Source organism: Sphaerodactylus townsendi, linkage group LG07 (genome assembly GCF_021028975.2).
Source record: "Sphaerodactylus townsendi isolate TG3544 linkage group LG07, MPM_Stown_v2.3, whole genome shotgun sequence".
Taxonomy (NCBI): Eukaryota; Metazoa; Chordata; class Lepidosauria; order Squamata; family Sphaerodactylidae; genus Sphaerodactylus; species Sphaerodactylus townsendi.
In genome coordinates, this window is record NC_059431.1 from 35108065 (window position 1) to 35128253 (window position 20189).

Here is a 20189-nt window from a genome sequence, read left to right on the forward strand (position 1 = left end):
GAGTGGGCGGGTCTGGAGCGGAGTTGCTCATTGGGAGAAGCAGGCAAGCCCCGCTATGTCTTCACAGCTCCTGTTCTGCAGCCAGCTTGCGCGGTTATGTGTTTTGCCCTCTTGTTGCAGCTGGGTTTGGCTGCGAAGGGAAGGGAGTGAGCGAAAACAGGAGTCTCTTAACCACACCGTGGCCCAAACCAACAGCTTGCCTCGCTGCTTTCGAAAACACTGTCAGATGTTCTCGGTTTCAAAGGTGTATTCCGGTCCAACCTTCCATACTACACGCTGGTGCCATCACGGAAATAATAGATTCACATACTATAAACGAGAATATTCTAGTGGTAGATTAGCAGTTTCTTTATTTTTGAGATCAATTTTTCCAAAATGCATCCTTTCCCTTTCGGGCCCGTTATCTGTTAGCAGAGTTCACTCCACTTGTTACTCCACACGATGTGCTTAGTTTGGACGAACTCTTCAGCGCGCTGCGCTGCGCGCATTTCCTGCGCAAAGATTGTTTCCAGCATTGCAGAACAGTCGAGATAAATGCTATGACCGCAGGCCCTGGGCTGGGCCAAAAGAAAGACGTTGGCTTTTATATCCTGAATAACCTCCTGTACTCTAACGTTAGGGGAAACCTCCTCCCTCGGACTGCTCTGGCAGACCCCAGTGCCCAAGGCGCTCCAGAGAGGGGCGGATCCACTTAGCTGCGGAGGTTGCTCGCTGGCTCCAGCATTGCAAACGAGGAGGACGCGAAGGGCGGCTTCTCTCTCTGGCTTTCTGGGCTGCTGCTGGCAAATCTTCTGCCAGACCGGGAGGAGGCCATGCTCCGCGAAGCCCTGAGGCTGCTCCCGCCAAACCTGTGCCGGGGGCAGCCCGCCGGTGCGCTCCTCTTCGCCCGCGGCTTCAGCTCCGAGAGTTGGTGAGTCCGGATTTTGCCTCCAGTTACTGTCTGACCGCGTTCTTCATTCCGTACTCGGGTTTTGCATTTTTATGCGTGCCCCGATTCCCTGCTGGAATGAATAAATGAAAAAAATCGGGAGGGCAAAGAAGCATGAACGCGCAGCAATTCTAGACATGGCGATAAACCGTGCGGACTTGATAATGCGGGAAGTTGAAATTGATTCTAAAGGCTTGGAAATGGGGGCGTGGGAGGGCTCATGGGGACTCTCAGTAGTCCTGCTCGTTATGGAAGTTCCCAAACGGCTTTTGATCTGCTTAAACCTGCATTTGTATAGTGAGGTAGTGGTCATTGGTGCTAGACTGGAAAAAGACTGAAAAGGGGCTCTCGGCTATGTTATATAGCTATCAAGAAGACCTACAGTCATAGATCACCCTGACACTGATTCCGAAGATTTATTGTAAATGTGCATCTGCTGACCTACCAGAGGCTGTTTGCTAATCAGAGTTGGCCCTGGTTTCATGGGAGCCTACCAAAAAGGTCCAGCAGGGTTACTATACAGAGGCAGGCAACTAACCATGTCTGTTCATCTTTTGCCTTGAAAACCCCATGGCTCAAAGGTGGCTCAGATTTGAGGGTACTTTCCACCACCACCACCACCACCACTTACAGGCCAACTATTTATTTTTTAGTGGCGGGAGTCTTAAGGAAGCACCTTCCATTCCAACCCCTATCTTAATCTTAGCTTTAAAAAATCCTTTAAATGACATACCCATACATCCATGTGAACTAACACATCAGAATGTCTGAAGCTGAAATTCTGTAGTCTTGTGTAAAAGAAGAGGCACCCTTGATCCATTCTTAGACCATCCATCCAACTGGATTTTGAAAACAGGAAATCACACTTAAGTTTCTCATCTCTACCTCTGGGATGCATAGCTGTTTACTGATCTCAAGGGGTCACCACATCTAGGAATCTTGCTTAGTGTGTATTGCTGCATTATATAAAAAATCAGAGAAGTATAAAATACTGTACATAAGCACGAAGAAAGAAAATGTAAGTTTTATAATGGCAGAATATCTCTAGTAGGCTTTTGGATATAATCGGCAGTTGGCCACTGAAAGAATCAACCAAGTTCCCCCTTAAGAATGGAGACAGAAGAATGGCCTCCATACTTTCAAATAAATGAACCCTTCTTGATAAGTCCAGTGGAGGAGGAGGCATCATTGATGGTTGGCATATTTTAAAATCTGCAAGCCCATCCAGGGAGGAATTGACTTTCTTTTAGCAAAAATTACAGGATTTGAATACTTAAATGCGGCTTTAGCCAAGACAACAAGTGTTTCCTCTGTGTAACAGCTGCGTTCACCAAGACAACAGAAACCGAGGTCCAGGTAGTAGTTGTATCTGTATCTTCCATTGGCACGTTGAAATGTACTGCTGTAGTTGACTTTCTGTAATTCAAGCACTGGAGTTTCTTTGAAATGTTCTTTTATTAAGAACCATCAGGTCAATCAAAATTGCTGTTCTAGACTATATGCTGCATCATCTATCAATTAAAACAAGTTAATTTCTTTGGAGATTACCAAAGGAGTTCATTAGTTTTGGTTTGTTATTTGCAGAAAAACAGAAAACTATATGTACTTTACAGTGATGACTGGAAGTTTGGGAAAACCGATTTCAGAATTGTTGATTTTCTTCCCTGGATCACATAATGTCAGAGAAGAAGTATGATAGTACTTTGATGCTTTGTTGACACTGTTGATGCTTTGCCTCTAAATACCGATTTGGAGTCTAGTTCACCTGCCATCATTGTTTAAATCATAGTTGTATGGAGAAACATTGTGCATTCTGGCTGTACCCATGCACATCAATATGTTGTCATCAATATGTTTATTATATTTGGCTTTATAGCCCATATCCCAAACATCCAGTGATGTAGTAAAGGTCCCAAATTGCTGCCTGGCCTTGGTGGTTAACTGACTAAAAGTGAACAAATTGAAACTAAACTCTGACAAGACAGAAGTAATGCTGGTTGCAAAGGCATTGAAGAACATTATTCTCCCCAGTTTTGATAGAGTTCAACTGACCCTTGCTAACTCAGTTAAAAGCATTGGGGTCATACTGGATCCAGCTTTTTTACTGGAAAAGTAACTTAATGCAACAGCAAAAAAGACTTTCTTGCAACTCTGCCTAGCCCATTAAATGGTCTTGTACCTTGATATGCCTGACCTGGCCCCCCAGACACTTACATCGAGACTAGACTTCTGTCATGTACTGCAAATTGGTTTCTCAAAATCAATTTGGAAACTCCACTTGGTTTCAGCTTGGCTGTTATTGGGAGCTAGATAGACTATGCATATTAATGCCATTTCACCCTAAATCACACCTTCCAACACACCCCCACCCCAAGCCACACCTTCCAACACACACACACCCCAAGCCACACCCTTTACACTCTTGATCTTTTACAAACTATGCAAAACTGAATTATTCAAGAGGGCTTTTCTGCGTGAGTCATAAGACTGCATAGTAAAAATGGTTTCATGAACTTACTTGGGTAAATGCTTGGGACTTGTTTTTATTGCTGTATATCATGTATGTAAAGTAGGATCCCATTCTGTAATTTCTGTGCTGCTTAATGTGTCATGTTAATACTTATGCCATGCTTCTGTTTCTTTCTGGTGGTTCCAGACTTCTAATATCTTAATGCATTTGTCATTAAATGTCCCATTTTGTGAATGATACTGATTTATTATGTGTAATCTACCCTGAGTCCATGTGGGAAAGACACATTATAAACAAGTAAATAATAAAAGAAATGTTCATGCTGCATAAATTTTGTGATAATAGTACAACTTTTTAGATCCACTGCAATAATAGATATTGCATTTGATTCCCTTAGGATATATGTAAATATATACTAGATGAACTAAGATACAGGGCAGTAGCCGCATGACACAGGGTCATAAGGTGCAGTACTGCAAACAAAGCTTTGCTCATAATCTGAAATCGATCCTGATGGAAGTCAGTTTCAGGCAGCCGGATCAAGGTTGATTCTGGCTTCCATCTTTCTGAGATCAGTAAAACAACTATCCAGCTTGCTGGGGGTAAAGTATAGACAATTGGGGAAGGGAAGGCAACGTAAAATCACTGTGTAAACATAGTCTGCCTGGTAGACATAGGTAAATTATCACCCAGAGCTTGCACAGGGGATCTGCTGTAGTTTAAGACTAAGTCAGCTGGAAGGTATTTAAGAACATAAGAACAAGCCAGCTGGATCAGACCAGAGTCCATCTTAGTCCAGCACTCTTCTACTCGCAGTGGCCCACCAGGTACCTTTGGGAGCTCTCATGCAGGATGTGAAAGCAATGGCCTTCTGCTGCTGTTGCTCCTCAGCACCTGGTCTGCTAAGGCATTTGCAATCTCAGATCAAGGATCAAGATTGGTAGCCATAGATCGACTTCTCCTCCATAAATCTGTCCAAGCCCCTTTTAAAGCTATCCAGGTTAGTGGCCATCACCACCTCCTGTGGCAGCATATTCCAAACGCCAATCACACGTTGCGTGAAGAAGTGTTTCCTTTTATTAGTCCTAATTCTTCCCCCCAGCATTTTCAATGAATGCCCCCTGGTTCTAGTATTGTGAGAAAGAGAGAAAAATTTCTCTCTGTCAACATTTTCTACCCCATGCATAATTTTATAGACTTCAATCATATCCCCCCTCAGATGTCTCCTCTGCAAACTAAAGACTCCCAAATACTGCAGCCTCTCCTCATAAGGAAGGTGCTCCAATCCCTCAATCATCCTCATTGCCCTTCTCTGCACTTTTTCTATCTCTTTGATATCCTTTTTGAGATGTGGCGACCAGAACTGAACACAGTACTCCAAGTGCGGTCGTACCACTGCTTTATATAAGGGCATGACAATCTTTGCAGTTTTATTATCAATTCCTTTCCTAATGATCCCCAGCATAGTTTGCCTTTTTCACAGCTGCCATGCATTGAGTTGACATTCCCATGAACTATCAACTAAGACGCCCAAATCCCTTTCCTGGTCTGTGACTGATAGCACTGATCCCTGTAGCATGTATGTGAAGTTTGGATTTTTTGCCCCTATGTGCATCACTTTAAATTTTGCTACATTGAACTGCATTTGCCATTTCTTAGCCCACTCACCTAATTTACCAAGGTCTGCTTGGAGCTCTTTGCAATCCTTTGTGGTTCTCACCACCCTACATAATTTGGTATCATCCGCAAACTTGGCCACCACGCTACCCACCCCTACTTTCAGATCATTTATGAATGGGTTAAAGAGCACTGGTCCCAAAATGGATCCTTGGGGGACACCACTCCCTACATCTCTCCATTGTGAGAACTTCCCACTTACACCCACCCTTTGCTTCCTGTTCCTCAACCAGTTTTTAATCCATAGGAGGACTTCCCCTCTTATTCCTTCATTGCTGAGTTTTCTCAATAATCTTTGGTGAGGAACTTTGTCAAAAGCCTTTTGGAAATCCAAGTAGACAATGTCCACTGGTTCCCCCTTATCCACATGCCTGTTTACACCCTCAAAGAACTCTTTATCTGTTTCAGTGCTCAGTGATCTTGCATTATTGAGGCAGGGATCTCTCCTTATTTATTCCTACTTCTCACTATTCCTCCTGAGGCAGCTACTTGTATAAAATGTTAATGTCGACTAGGCTAGCCACCTGAAGCCTTCTGTGGAATCCTTCTGTTACTGTGCTATGTTTTTTTTTCTATGGATATTTCTGAGCTAAGCACATAACAAATAGTCCCTTGAAATACAGCAGGTGGGAAACCTAGCTGACAATTTTGTGTAAAATATTTGTACCGCAAGGTTTTAGTTTAACTTCATAAGAAGGGGAAAACCAAGCATTTTATTTTCTATATTCTTCCCAGGAAAGAAAAACCAACTTCTCTAGAAGCAAGATGGAAAGATGCAGCAGACACAGTCATTATTGGCGGCGGTTGTGTTGGTGTGAGTCTTGCCTACCACCTGGCAAAGGCTGGCGTGAAGGACGTGGTTCTTTTAGAAAAATCTGAACTTACTGCTGGGTCAACTTGGCATGCAGTAAGCAAACAGTTCTTACCTAGTAAACGGAATCTTGTTCCATAAGATTTTTATGGTACAATATTATACAGAGTTACTCCATTCTAAGCCCACTGATTTCATCAGAAAGCTTAGAATGGAGTAACTCCGTATAGGACTGCACTGTAAGCTAATTCATAACTGTTCCATAAAGTGCTCTCTTGTAATTATTGTCTTGATCGTTCAACTATGTGGCCCTCCCTGGCTTCCACTCTCTTAGTGCATGAGCACCTGGGGTGTCTATTTGCAGGGACCTGAACTTTAACAAGTTGTCTCATGGTGTGCACTGCTGGTTTTTAGGGTTCCAGGTCATGATAGTAAAAGTAATCTACTGGCTCTTCCTAACAGTGTAGCAAATGGTTGTCCTGCTCTTCCCCTCATCAGTCTTCATAAACAGGGGCAGTTCCCTTCCCGCATGTAACAAGAGGATTTTATTACCTGGTTCCCGGATGAAGGTTTATGTGTTGTGCAGAATATCCCACTTTCCCCTGTTACAACAATAGTTATTATAGGTATAGAGAGTCATTTGAGCCATTTCTGTTTGAAAATGCAGTGGAAAGTGCCATACAGCTGAACCTGTGTTAAATAGCCAGACTTGGTGTGATGGTAAGAAATTGCATTTTTGGACAGAGTGGCTATCGAAAATGTTGTCACTGCAATATGGAATCCAGACAAACTCATTCAGTTTTCATAGGGTGCCCAATTGGTGTCAGGCCAGATTTAGGGGCAAAAGTTTAATAACTTTTTAAATAAGTAACGTGAGAAGGTGACATGATGCAAAACCTGATTTGAAATGGCAGGTCCCCATTGTTGTCTTTGAAAAGCTGGCATATAAATTTTATAAATTTGAATTATGGTGTTATTGTAGTTAGATCTTTGTCTCGGTAAGATTGTCAGGTTTTATGTATTGTTGAAGGCTTTCACGGCTGGAATCACTGGGGTGCTGTGTGGTTTCCGGGCTGTATGGCCGTGTTCTAGCAGCATTCTCTCCTGACGTTTCGCCTGCATCTGTGGCTGGCATCTTCAGAGAATCAGGTTTTGTCATAAGATGATAACTCTCATACTACTGTAAAAGAAAAATAAGCACAGCACCTCCCATGTACTGACCATGGCCCTTACAGGAAAACAACCTATTTATATTCTATCAAGACATTCTGCTCTGGAATATCTAGAGGGATTAGGGGGCCAGTAAGTGGATCCATATTACGCAAACTGTACCAAGTTACCAAGAAGAAGCAGTTGTCAGCAGCTGTTACAGAGTAACTCAAGATAGCAGATCAATGTGTCATTCAGGGGTGATCACGGTAATAAAGATGGATACAGCTATTATGTAGCATGTATTAGCAGGTGGTATACATTTATAATCGTTATATACATTCACATAGTACTGTAAATGTTTGTGACACTGCTGGGAAGGCTTCATAAAAATAACATAATTCAAAAGTTTTTTTTAAGAAGAATTAAAGAGTAATTTGCAGAGTGTGTCAACCCAGGTTCAAATTCCAGGTGGGTACAGACATGAATAATAAAGGACTTATAAGCACATTGGAGACTTGTCCAAAACATCTGACACAGTGTGTCTTGCAAAGTCTTGTATTGCTCAACACATTTCTGCAGTAATAGGAATTTACTGAGGACTACAAACATAGGATAGAAGTATAGTTAAAAATCAGATAGCTTAAGTGTTAAGACAAACACAGCACTACAGATAGATAGGAATAAGCCTTCGGGTTGAGGGTGAACTGTAGGCAAAGCTACATGTTAATCATCTGTTTTCCTGATGTCTTTTCCTGCCAATGATAATTGCAGCCCAGATAGTTCTTGTTTTAATAGTGAAATTAACTAAAATGGGAAAAAATTTCCTTGATGACCCTTCTACCCTGCTGCCACTGTTTTTTAAAGATCAGTGGCAGATCTGGCCATGGATCTACAATTTAGCCCTGACCTTGCTCTATTACGCACAATTTACACAATACCTTATCAGTTAAATATTACTTCATCAGTCAGTGAAACACGTCACTTTTTAAACCTACTAGATTAGATTAGAATTGAAAGTTAACATTAGGTGGAGAGAATGCTCTGGAATAGTAAATTTTAGAATTGGGAACACTTGTATTCTAATACAACTTCTCAGTTCCTATGAACTAATGGGACAGGGTAAGCCTACGGCCCTTCCTATACTAGAAGCTGCTTATGCTGGTGGAATTTCTCTATAGTTTGGTTGCTGTTCTATAACTCTTTGCTGTGGGGAAGCCGCCATCAGGAAACTTGTGTTGCTTATGGGTGCTATGATGGTAATCAATAGCCTGAGTGAAAGAACAAAAACACATCTTAAAATATCTTTATTTTATTTGTTTGGTGGTTCCTTTTGAAAGGCAGGTTTGACAACATATTTTCATCCTGGAATAAATCTGAAGAAAATTCATCACTACAGCATCAAGCTTTATGAACAATTAGAAGAAGAGACAGGACAGGTGAATAACTTCAGTTGTATTGATACTAGTTTTGTGAACTATGTTATGCTACACAACATGTTTCCTATATGAGCCAGCCTGATGTACAGCAGTGGCATTCAAGATTTTTCATCACTAGGCCACATGATCAAGGTCGGTTCTGGTTAGTATTTGCATGGGAGTCTACCAAGGAAGTCCAGGGTTTTGCTACACAGAGCCAGATCATGGCATACCATCTCTGAACATCTCTTCCCTTGAAAACTCAGGGGTGTCAAACTCACAGCCCTCCAGATGTTCATGAACTACAATTCCCATCAGTCCCTCCCAACATGAGCATTGGCTATACTGGCAAGGGCTGATGGGAATTGTAGTTCATGAACATCAGGAGGGCCGCGAGTTTGACACCTGTGCTTTACAGGGTCGTAACTTGAAAGCACTTTCCACCACCATGAGGTCTATGAAGGACGTGTGGGCTAAACATAAAGAAGACCAATCAATCAAGCTCTCTTTCAATATCCAGCACATGCCCCCCCCCCAAACCCTGCAAAGGTATTTCGGCACATATAAACATCCTGAACCTATCCATCTATCCATGTTATTTAATGACTAGCAGAAAAGCTTGTTGTATAAACAAATGCAACGGGCTCTAAAAAACTGTTGGTGGGTTAATGTCGCCCACTGTGGGGGCCAACCCCTCTTGCGTTTTCACCCCCCTTGGCCCAGTGTCAGCAGCTCCCACCTCCTCCTGTTTCTGGACACCTGCTCCTCTTCCTGGATGCCTGTATTACCATGCAATAGTTAATGATGCAGTTATGGCTACCAGCAGTTGCAACCCACTCACAGGGAGTGGCCAATGCTTGCGCCTGCTCCTCCTCAGACAGCAGCAGGGTGAGCACGCGAGAAAATAAGCAACTGCAGAATTCTGCTGTTTTGTTTGTGTTCTTTTTTACCCATTCTATGTAAGCCCCCTCCAGCCATGTGTGCATGGCAACTGGCTGGAAGTGAGTCATTGCCAGCCCAGCTAGCCTTTTATATAATAGGATTAGTTCTGAAATTGTAAGCAGCATATATAAGGTTGTTGAACTCCTTGATGGAGAATGGAGCAGATGAAACAAAAAGCTCAGTGAGAAAGTTCATCGCCACTTTACAATTTATGAAGTGTAATGCAAGATCAAAGGAACTTTAGCGTCAGCTGAGAAACTTGGTGGAAGTCAATATGTGATGACCCTTACCCAAGTCACTGTTCTCTAATTAGCTCACCCTATAAAACTGTGCAGGGGGCAAAACAGGTCACATAGCCATTACATGTAATGGTTAGAGCTTTTATTAAATCGATCTCTTGTCTAAAAAATTCTTTGATAATCAAAACAGCTCATTCAGATTTTTTTTGGTGTCACTTCAAAGACCTTTGAACTAATTTGTCTTATTGAATGATAAAGGTTTTTCAATTTTTGCAAAATGTATTAGTGTAGTACCCAAAATGGGATTGTAAAATATGCAAAGAAATATTTGCAAATGAATGCTGTTTATGATAGTCCTGTTTTAAATCTCTATAGCCTGTACTGAATGTACATTTTGTTGCGGTCTTGATTAGTAATACTACTCAGAACTATTCTGTATTTGTAACATGATAATCTTTTTCCTGTTCCTACTAGGCTGTGGGGTTTCATCAGCCAGGAAGTATTAGAATTGCTACAACACCAACAAGAGTGGATGAATTTAAGTACCAAATGTCTCGTGCTGGGTGGCACCCAGCAGAACAATATCTTCTTGGGCCAGAGAAAGTACAAGAAATATGCCCTTTATTTAACATGGAAAAGGTAAAACATGTAATTGTTTTATTTAAATGCAATGTGAAATGTATTATACATGTAAACAAGGTTTACATGTGTAGGAACAAGGTTTATATGAAAAGGAAAAAGGTTTTAGGATTAACAATTCCTTTGTATTGTCGAAGGCTTTCACGGCCGGAATCACTGGGGTGCTGTGTGGTTTCCGGGCTGTATGGCCGTGTTCTAGCAGCATTCTCTCCTGACGTTTCACCTGCATCTGTGGCTGGCGAAGATCCTCTGAAGATGCCAGCCACAGATGCAGGCGAAACGTCAGGAGAGAATGCTGCTAGAACACGGCCATACAGCCTGGAAACCACACAGCACCCCAACAATTCCTTTAATTTTTTTTTTTTACAATTGATGAACCATACCTATTTTTACTCCCTTCGCTGAAAGAAAGGACAACATGAATTTGTTTAATAAATAAATAAATTTGGGCTCAATCCTTCTGCTATTGAACTGAGTTACCAAAATGATGCCCAATTGCCACCCTTGATTATACTGAAGAATGCTGTATTTACATAATTACCATGGAATATTCATTTGGATTCATTTTTGAAATCTTCAGCCATTTAATTTGTTTGTATGGCGGATTCTGAACATTTCTTTCCTACTAATTATCCACAGCTGCTCATTCCCCGTTCTATGAAATTCTAATATTCCCGTCTCCCTTATTTTTAGTCAAGTTATAGATGAGAAATGAACAGAATGAAGCTGATTTCATTTTGTTGTGTTTTACCCACATAGATTTTGGCTGGCTTGTACAATCCTGGAGATGGTCATATTGATCCTTATTCACTCACTATGGCCTTGGCCACAGGAGCCAGGAAATATGGTGCTCTGTTAAACTATCCGGTGGAAGTAACAAATCTAAAATCTCGATCAGATGGAACGTGGGAAGTTGAAACTCCACATGGAATAATTCAAGCAAAAAGGATTGTGAATACAGCTGGTAAGAAATTTAAGATATTTTGATGCCACTAGAAGCTGAACTGCAACAGCAAAAACCTTTGCAGAATGAGTGAGCTCATACGAAACGCAGATTGCATATTCATGCTTAATGAATACTTTGCAGACGCAAGTGATTGATGATTTGCAACTAGTTAATGACCTCGGGAATATGCCACGCATATTTTTTAGAGTCAGAATTTTTGTGAAATCTAATACTGTGCATTTTATGCTAGTAGTATTCTGTATGCTACTAGGATTCTGATAATTTACAGATAAATAATTTAGGGTTGTGATGTGAAGCAAGTTCTAGAGTATACGAAACTTCCTAGGTATGGTTTGTTTGTTTGTTTAAAGGAGATGAAATGGATTTTACTGGTGTACAATTCCAGTCCTACACATCGTGGATTATGGAATCACTTATTTAGCATTATGTATAATTTTCAAATTCTTTTTATTCAGGTAAATTACATTCACCTTCTAAATTTTGTGCAATAGTTACAGTGTAGAAAAATGCTGAGATCTTCTTACAGTCGCCATCTTTAAATGGAGGGGCTTTGGTATGTCCACAAAAGCTACAGGGTTGGACCAGCTGCTCAGTCTTGCCCAGTTCCCTCCTTGCTATAATCCCTGTACCACCTGACTTTTGTATATGCCACTCTCATGATTCCCCCATAAATACCAAGGCGGGGGGGTGGGGGGTAGGTGCACTAGATGTAAGTAAACCAAACCACTCTGCACCTCAGGCTATCAATACTTGTGAAAAAACACAAGTTTCATTCCACAAAGTCAAACATACACAATTCTTTCAAATTACATTTAAGAATCCATACAGAACAGATGATCTAATCTTGAATAATTTTCTCCAAAAGAATACAGCTCAAAGCTCATGATCCCCAGCGTAGTCAGTCAAAGTGAGCCCCTCCTCCCCTGTTCACCTGGTAGGATCCATCCCCTTGATTTTGGGGCAGTTGTTTCACTGTTTTTACTGTGTTATATAACATTTTGTTGCCAACTCTGCAAATAACAGCATTCTAATTTTTAGTGTTGAAGCTGTGATATCTCTTCAGGACTTTTCATTTGTTTTGATAACTTATTAAACCAAAAGAATTCTTGCCTAGCTTTAATGTTCAACCAAAGGGAACATTTGGAGTTGGCAGTGATTTATGACCTGGGTCAGCTTAAGTAAACACAGCTATGATGAGAGCATTTTCCTAATGGTCTTAACAGCAAATCTTTTTTCTTCCTTTCAGATCCTCCTTTCCAAATAATGCACCACTAGTTCTCATGCCAGTCCTATTGCTAGGTTAATACCCTTGTTAGTTTAAGGGATGGATCTAAAGATAGTCTTCCACTAGAGTAGCAGCACCAGTGAAACAAGGAAAGGAAACAGTTTTTACTGATTGCTCACTTTCTCTGCAGACCCCCTCCCCACCAAAACAGAATTTTGCCAGCCACAGTGAGCTGCAGTGGGGAAAGTTCAGTTCCCCATGTCTTCCTTTGTTTGCAGTATTTTGGACTCAGCCAAGGCTAGGAGTTATATATTGGACACAGGCTTGTAATTCATTGATATTGTGGTACTGAGTGAAACTTTATAGGGGTCTTACAATAGTTTCAGTAAAGTCTGAAAGCATTTATTCTTCATTCAAAGAAGCATTCATAGTCACAAAGGAAAAGTACAGTGGAACCTTGGTTTTCGTTGGTAATCCGTCTGAAAAGAATCGATTAAAACCGAAACCGATGAAAACCGAGGCAAACTTTTCCATAGGAATCAATGTAAATCCAATTAATCCGTTCTAGGCACTCCAAAAACATACAAAAAACACATTTTTTGGTGAATAAACATGGTGTTTAATCCTGAAAACAGTAACAAACAATAACACCAGCTTCAGAGCCAGTGGACCAATGTCGCACCAGAAAGCTGTCCAAAGAGGTCTGTTTCTGACGCCTATTTGTCTAAAATGAGGCAAGACATTGTCATTAAACAAGTTGCAGACATGGCCCGCAACAGCTTTGTCCAGGTGATTTTTCTCCACAAACCCCTGCACCTTACTGCAAATCGATGAAAACTGAGGCAAATCGATGAAAACTGAGACAAATTTTTCACTGAAAAAATCGATTAAAACCGAAACCGATGAAAACAGAAGGCAATGAAAACCGACATTCCACTGTATAATAAACCTTCTCAAACAAAGAAAAGTCCACTGGAAGTGTACTAGACTGGACTATACCAACCAGTCTGTCCATTTTAACAGATACTAATAACAAACTTAGCCAACAAAATTGGACAAGAGGGGACTCTGACCACTAGTGCTGTAGCTTCTGTGCCCACAGCAATGTCCCAAACAGAACAGAGCTTAGCTATTGTCAAAATGCCCTACAAAACTGTCATTCAATACATTCTAAGTGTATGAACACAGGAGTAAATCTAGGCTGAGTGTTTTCCTTATTAACCCTATACCCAGCCTTATACATTATGGGACAGTTCACAATCATATTACAAATACAATGAAAACTAATATTATTTATTTGAATATTTATAAACCTGCCTCTCTCTCAAGCATCCCAGGACCCAAAATGACTAACCACAATATAATAACATTTTGATTAAACAATAAACACTAAAAGACAATAAAACCAAATTTTAAAAAATGTCTTATGGTCCCACTGACAGGTTGTTTATTTCCCGTTTGCCTGAGCAATCTGGGATAGTGTGTCTTACAATGTCACCAGGATGTGGTTAAGAAATTTGAGCGCTGCATTTTAATAATTTAATTTTTAGTATTGTTTTTATCTTTCCACTTGTTTGTATTAATGTTGTAAACCGCCCTGAGCCCCTCGGGGGAGGGCGGTATATAAGTGGAACAAATAAATAAATAAAAATAAATGTAGGAACTGTCCTGACATTTTCTGAGAGGCTGTTTCAGAGGAGTGTCTAAAGAACACACTTTAGACAATGAGGGTCCTGGTTGGAGAAAATGTAGCCACCTCATGGGAACATACACAGAGAGGTGATCCTTCAAGTATGTAGGCATCATGTCATGAAGGACTTTGAAAATGAGCATTAACACCTTGAATTGGACCCCAAAACTGATTGATGGCCAGTGATAGTATTCACAAGGTCTAGTTGTGGTGGCGAACCTATGGCACTCCAGATGTTCATGGACTACAATTCCCATCAGCCCCTGCCAGCATGGGAGGGGCTGGTTCGCCACCACTGGAGTTGGTTAGCTGCCAAGAACAAATGGCCTGACACTGCAGCCTCCAGATTGTCTTCTGAATGTCTTCAGGAGCAGCCCCATGCAGAGCATGTTACAGTAATCTACCCTTAAGATACTGAAGTATAGATCAGCATAGCCAGGTCAGGTCCCTTCAAATAAGGAACTAACTTCCAAACTAGATATAGCTGGGAAGAAGCAGTTTTCTCTTGGAAGCTGTTTCTCCAGGAGCCAGCAAGGCAACCAAGTTCTTACTTGAGTCTTTCAGTGAAAGTTCCATACCCTTGATAACAGGAGGAACAATCCTGTTTATAGCAGTGGCCTTTCTAGCCAGAACAATAACAACAACGGTAATATATAGTGTTTTTAATATTCAAAGTACTTCACATATATTCTGTGGTTGTAGTCCTTACAGCAGCCCTGTAATGCAGTCCAGTACTATTGTGCCCATACTGCAAATGGAGAGCTGAGGCTGAGGGAGAGTGGCTTGCCTAAGCTACAAAAAGTGAGCTTTTGGCCTGTGTGACATTTGAGTGAGGTTATTCCCACACCACAGCTGAGTCTCATAGCCAATAAATAATGAAACTTCTTCTGCTGTTTATCCTAAAATATTTTCCATTTTGTTTCCAGTCAGTCTATTCTAATATTTTTACTTCATCCATTGTGTTTCTTAGGTTTCTGGGCTCGTGAAATAGGCAAAATGATTGGACTACACCACCCGCTCATACCAGTACACCATCAATATGTTGTAACTGCAAGTATCCCTGAAGTGAAAGCCCTGAAGAGGGAAATGCCCGTGCTACGTGATTTAGAAGGTTCCTATTATCTAAGGCAAGAGAGAGATGGGCTTTTATTTGGCCCATATGAAAACCAAGAAAAAATGAAATTACAGGAATCTTGGGTAGAACATGGAGTCCCACCAGGTAAATTTTCTTGATGAAGATCTCTTTGGGTTAGAATCTATACTTTCTTTTATGAACACCTAGAGCAGGAGTAGCACAACTCTGATTATGTCCAGTATAGCCAATCCTACTAATTAGTGATCATAAAACTATCTTTTACACTAGCATAGTTTATGTCAGGGTCCCCAGTATAGTGCCCAGCACACCTTCCCTGAAACACACCAAGTGTTTTTAGAAAGTTGGCGGGCCATGTGAGTTGTCCTCAGAAGGCCATCTAGTCCGCAGAAGGCCATAGTTTTCTCATCCTTCATGTGAACTCCCAAAGGCACCTGGAGTAGCAGAGAGCTGGACTAGATGGACTCTGATCTGATCCAGCTGGCTTGTTCTTATGTTCTTATGTTCTTATGTCTGTTTGGCCACTGGGAATCTGATAGGCTGGACAGACTAAAAGGACATTGTTTTAGCAGTTGCCATCATAGTGTTCATTTTATTCTCTTTCATTTCTCTTTTCCAGTGTATTTTTAGAATTATCCCTTCTTTCTGTTGCATGTGGGTTTACTCTGTGTGTATGGCTCCACCTCCTGCGGCAGCCATTTTGGGGTTGTGCCAACCCCCCTGTGTCAGAATTTCAAATATGCCCACAGGCTGAAAAAGATTAGGGGGGCCTGGTTTTTGTCCTTATGGCTATGACCCAAACCAGCTATTGCGGGTAGTGGTGTAATTATGTGCCAGAGCTCTAAAGATTAACTCTTGGGTGGCACTTCAACTTTTGACAGATTGCTTCATGTGAAGGGAAGTAGAAGTGACAGCATCTGTTCTTGCACTTAAATTGCTAGTTGTCTTCTTTTTAAAATAGTAAGAAAAAGTTTCCAAATAGCAGAAAAGTGAATTGTCTGACCTTCATTAACATTCCTATTTTGGCAGAGCTCTTTAGTGACTGGAATCAGTGAGCACATTATACACACAGGCCTCTAAGAAGACAAAGAGCATTTTGAAACAATCAGCGTCTTGCTTCACAGATTTCTTGAATAATCCCATTTCTCTCCGTTTGCAGAGTCTTCCTGAGCAAAGGAGCTTTTTATAATTAGAGACAAACTGCATCAAAATTCAGAGCATAAGAGCAACCGAGAGACAGTACAAAATTTTGTTTCTGTAACTGAGAATATGCAGTTTAACACTATTGATAATTTACATCCTTCTTTATAATCCATAATATTTATTCAATCCAAACACTGGTTGTTGTAAGTCCTTTATTAGGGAGTTGCACACACAGAGTCTCACAATTGGCACAAGAGAACCTTGTTTTAGAGCTGTGGCATAAATATGTATCAGGTTCACTCTTGGATTATTAGAAAATGTTCACATCTATCATTTTCCTTTCTGTAAAGTATCTCTAAGAAACCCTTTAGTGTTTACCTTTTCCTATAATTCCTTTCACACATGGTTAGTCAGTCATCCCACCCACATCTCCAATATGCCATAAAAGTTTCGTTTTCTTTTTTGAAGAATATTTGGTTCTGTGCTAAGCTGTATTTAGAGTTTACTGTAGTTCCAGAGGGCAAAAGGTGTGCATAACTACTATCTGGTAATATTTGGGTACATCAGAAAGGAGTTGCTTTGTTTTGCATATCTCTATATCACAACTGCTTTCAGAGCTAACAAATGCATGATAAAGTGGACTATTTTTTAGGTTTTGGAAAGGAGCTTTTTGAGTCTGATTTGGACCGAATAATGGATCATATTGAGGCTGCCATGGAAATGGTCCCAGTCCTGAAAAAAGCAGACATTATTAACGTAGTTGCAGGCCCCATAACATATTCTCCAGACATTCTGCCTATGGTGGGACCACATCAGAGTGTTCGAAATTACTGGGTGGCAGTTGGTTTTGGGTGAGTAAATAAGTCTCTTCAGTAAGACTTTGCTTCTCTCTTTTTACATGAAAACTTGTTAAAAGTAGATACAGAAATGTTCATATTCCCTTTTCTGGGAATGTCAGTGGCCTCTTCCTTGTCTACCTACATTTTACATGTTTCCTTGTGGTTGGCTTTGTGTTTTCCTTTTCCAAGCTGACCCCAATTTCTCTGCTTTTTACTTGGTTCTGGGACCTCGCATCTGTAAAATCAGCATTGTGCTTCTTGGTAGAGACTAACTACCTATTAGTTAACATATAGCATCTAGTAACTTATAAGCAACATTGTTAAGTTACTTAGAAGTAATGTGCAAGCATAAAAGGGCCATCTCATTCATTATCCTCCTGAGAAGACAGAGGGCATATAAATATCAGACATTTATACATAATATTTTTCTTACATTAAGATGATCTCTGTAAAGGCGAGAGGTTGTACATTGTCACCTATGAAGTGCAGTTAATTGTTCGTTTTATTTTGAGTTCTTTGAACCATGTACCTGAAACAAAATGCATCCTTATATTTTATAGAGGCTACTTCATGCATGACTTTTTTCAGGTGTTCGTACATTGAAAAAAGTACTTTGCATAGCCACAAATTTGGAATAAATAAACAATAGTTTCCTTTCCAAAGGAATCAGTCAATATGGTACCCATATGGAAAATTGAGTGGTATGTAGCATTTAGAAAGCCAAAATTTTGGGCCAAGGGCTTTTCATGCCTTAGGCCAGCTGGCTCAGATGTGCCCCTGCCAGCCAGCCTGATTACACCTGCCCCACCAGCCACTCAGGCAGCTGAGCAGGTGGCTGACAAGTGCCCACAGCTGTGGTGCCCAGTCCAGGGTTTAGTGTGTGGGCCCCCTCTGATAGTATGGGAACTTCCTAGTTAGCGTGGTCCAGTGGTTAAAATCTTGTTCTCAACCTAGAGTGAAGATCCCAAAAATGCCTGGCAAAGATGGCAAGTATCTTGAAAGTGTCAAAGGATGACAGGAAAATTGTTGTGCGTATCCATTGTACTGTATTTAAAGATTTGGCTGTACTAGATAGTACACATTGTCAGTGGGTCTGAATAAACAAAATATGTGGGAGTGAGGAAAGATTGGAGCTATGAACAGAACTAGCACTCAGGTTCGTCCTGAGGAGTTCCTTCTGGTACAGGAGTTCCAGGCTGTGAATATCATTAAAGTCTACATCAACTTATACTGCTTTTGTTATTGTGTAAATAGGACCCTGAATATGATTTTAACCTGATGTAACTGAGGAAAAAAATACAAATGTTTTATATTTTACTAGTTAAACTTTCTGGTCATTAGCAAAGCTTAAAAATAATTTCTAGTAAAAAAACTGCAAACATGGGGAGATCATAATCTTCAAACCCTATGCTGAAATGTTATCTGAAATAAGTTAGCGAATGTAGAATATACATGTTTTTTCCCTCCCAGATATGGCATAATTCATGCTGGTGGCATAGGAATGTATCTCAGCAACTGGATGCTCAATGGGGAGCCGCCTTTTGATCTCATAGAGGTAGATCCAAATAGATACGGAAAATGGACAACCACACAATTTACAGCCGCAAAAGCAAGAGAGTCTTACGGATTTAACAATATTGGTAAGATGATAATTCATCGATTTCCCAATCTTAAAAATATTTTTGGCACTTGAGTAAAAGATGCTCTGATTTTTTGTAATCTATGCTTTCTGAACCAACAGAGAACAGGGCCTGGTTCTATATTGCCACATAGTTTGTAGAGTCAGTGTACAACAGGCATAGCGTATATAAAGTTCTATTTGTGTGCCCCCACCCCACCCCCCGGCCACTGCTGTGGTTTTTTACAGCCCACAGAGAAGTACTGTATACAAACTAGGTGCAAAAGGTTATTTCATTTCTCATGTTTTAGCAGACTGATATATATATCTGCCAGTACAACTCTTTCCCCTTTGCCATTGCAGTTGGGTATCCTAAAGAAGAAAGGTTTGCAGGGAGACCTACAGAAAGAGTCAGTGGACTCTATGAGGACCTTAAGTCTAAATGTTCCATGGGATTCCATGCAGGATGGGAGCAACCTCATTGGTTCTACAGATCTGGAGATGACATTGGATACAAGTAAATGCAATAAAGGGGTTTTTTTTGTTTCTGTGCTTTGCTGGATACAAATTAAACATTGCAGTTTAGTTGAAATAGGCACTGTCTTCTACTTCAGTTGTGCAGCTTTCAGTTTGTATATGTTAAACTGTTTGGAAAGTAATGTACTTTATTCAGTATGCCACCTTTTACACCAATGGGTATTCCAGGCTCACAATAACGACGACAAAATCAAAAGCAGTATTCACTGATAGTAGCAGCTGCATTAAAAACATTTCAATTTGAAATGAAGTTTGCTAAAAATGAGAAAAGCAAAGAACTAGGCACTGAGATGGGGGACCCATCATGAAAGGTACAAATATGGTCGATTTGGCCTGGTGCCTAAGCTGAGACAGAGATGGTGCTAGATGAACATCCCTTAAATATGGAGTTCTGTAACCAGTGTTCAACCACAAAAGGCCTTCTTTTCCGTAGATAGCTGCCTGTCTTTCAAAAGCATAAGCATCCGGAGTGGATCTTTGATAATGTTCTCAATTGACAGGTTAATACAAAGGAAGGCACTCTTTCAGATACACTGCTTCCAGACCATTTAGAGCCTTAAAGGTCAGCACCATGGTCTAAATAACTCACATCATCAAGGAAAGTTGGGGATGAATTGCCACCAACTGATAAGGCATTTGGCTAGAACAGCATATTAACAAGTCAATAGTTAGAAATACTGTTAAGTTCCATGAAGGATTTCTACTCTATTACCATAGGAATCACCCTTCTTTTAAACCAATACAGATTGGGCAGCCCAATCTTGAGGGTTGCTATGGTGGTAGTGACCAGCTGCCAATGTAATA

General features: G+C 40.7%; 1 protein-coding gene across 3 annotated transcripts in view; it reads left to right on the plus strand.

The window, feature by feature from the left end:
* The first annotated feature begins 104 nt into the window (after nt 1-104).
* The window catches only part of DMGDH (dimethylglycine dehydrogenase), a 50062-nt gene continuing 29977 nt past the window's right edge, over nt 105-20189 (plus strand). For all 3 annotated transcript variants that reach the window (XM_048503144.1, XM_048503143.1, XM_048503142.1), the window contains exons 1-9: nt 105-910; nt 5811-5982; nt 8376-8474; nt 10109-10273; nt 11033-11237; nt 15126-15374; nt 17044-17242; nt 18701-18870; nt 19212-19365. In XM_048503144.1, coding sequence (XP_048359101.1) covers nt 813-910; nt 5811-5982; nt 8376-8474; nt 10109-10273; nt 11033-11237; nt 15126-15374; nt 17044-17242; nt 18701-18870; nt 19212-19365 — 1511 coding nt within the window. In that variant the 5' untranslated portion in view covers nt 105-812. The remainder of the gene's footprint in view (nt 911-5810; nt 5983-8375; nt 8475-10108; nt 10274-11032; nt 11238-15125; nt 15375-17043; nt 17243-18700; nt 18871-19211; nt 19366-20189) is intronic.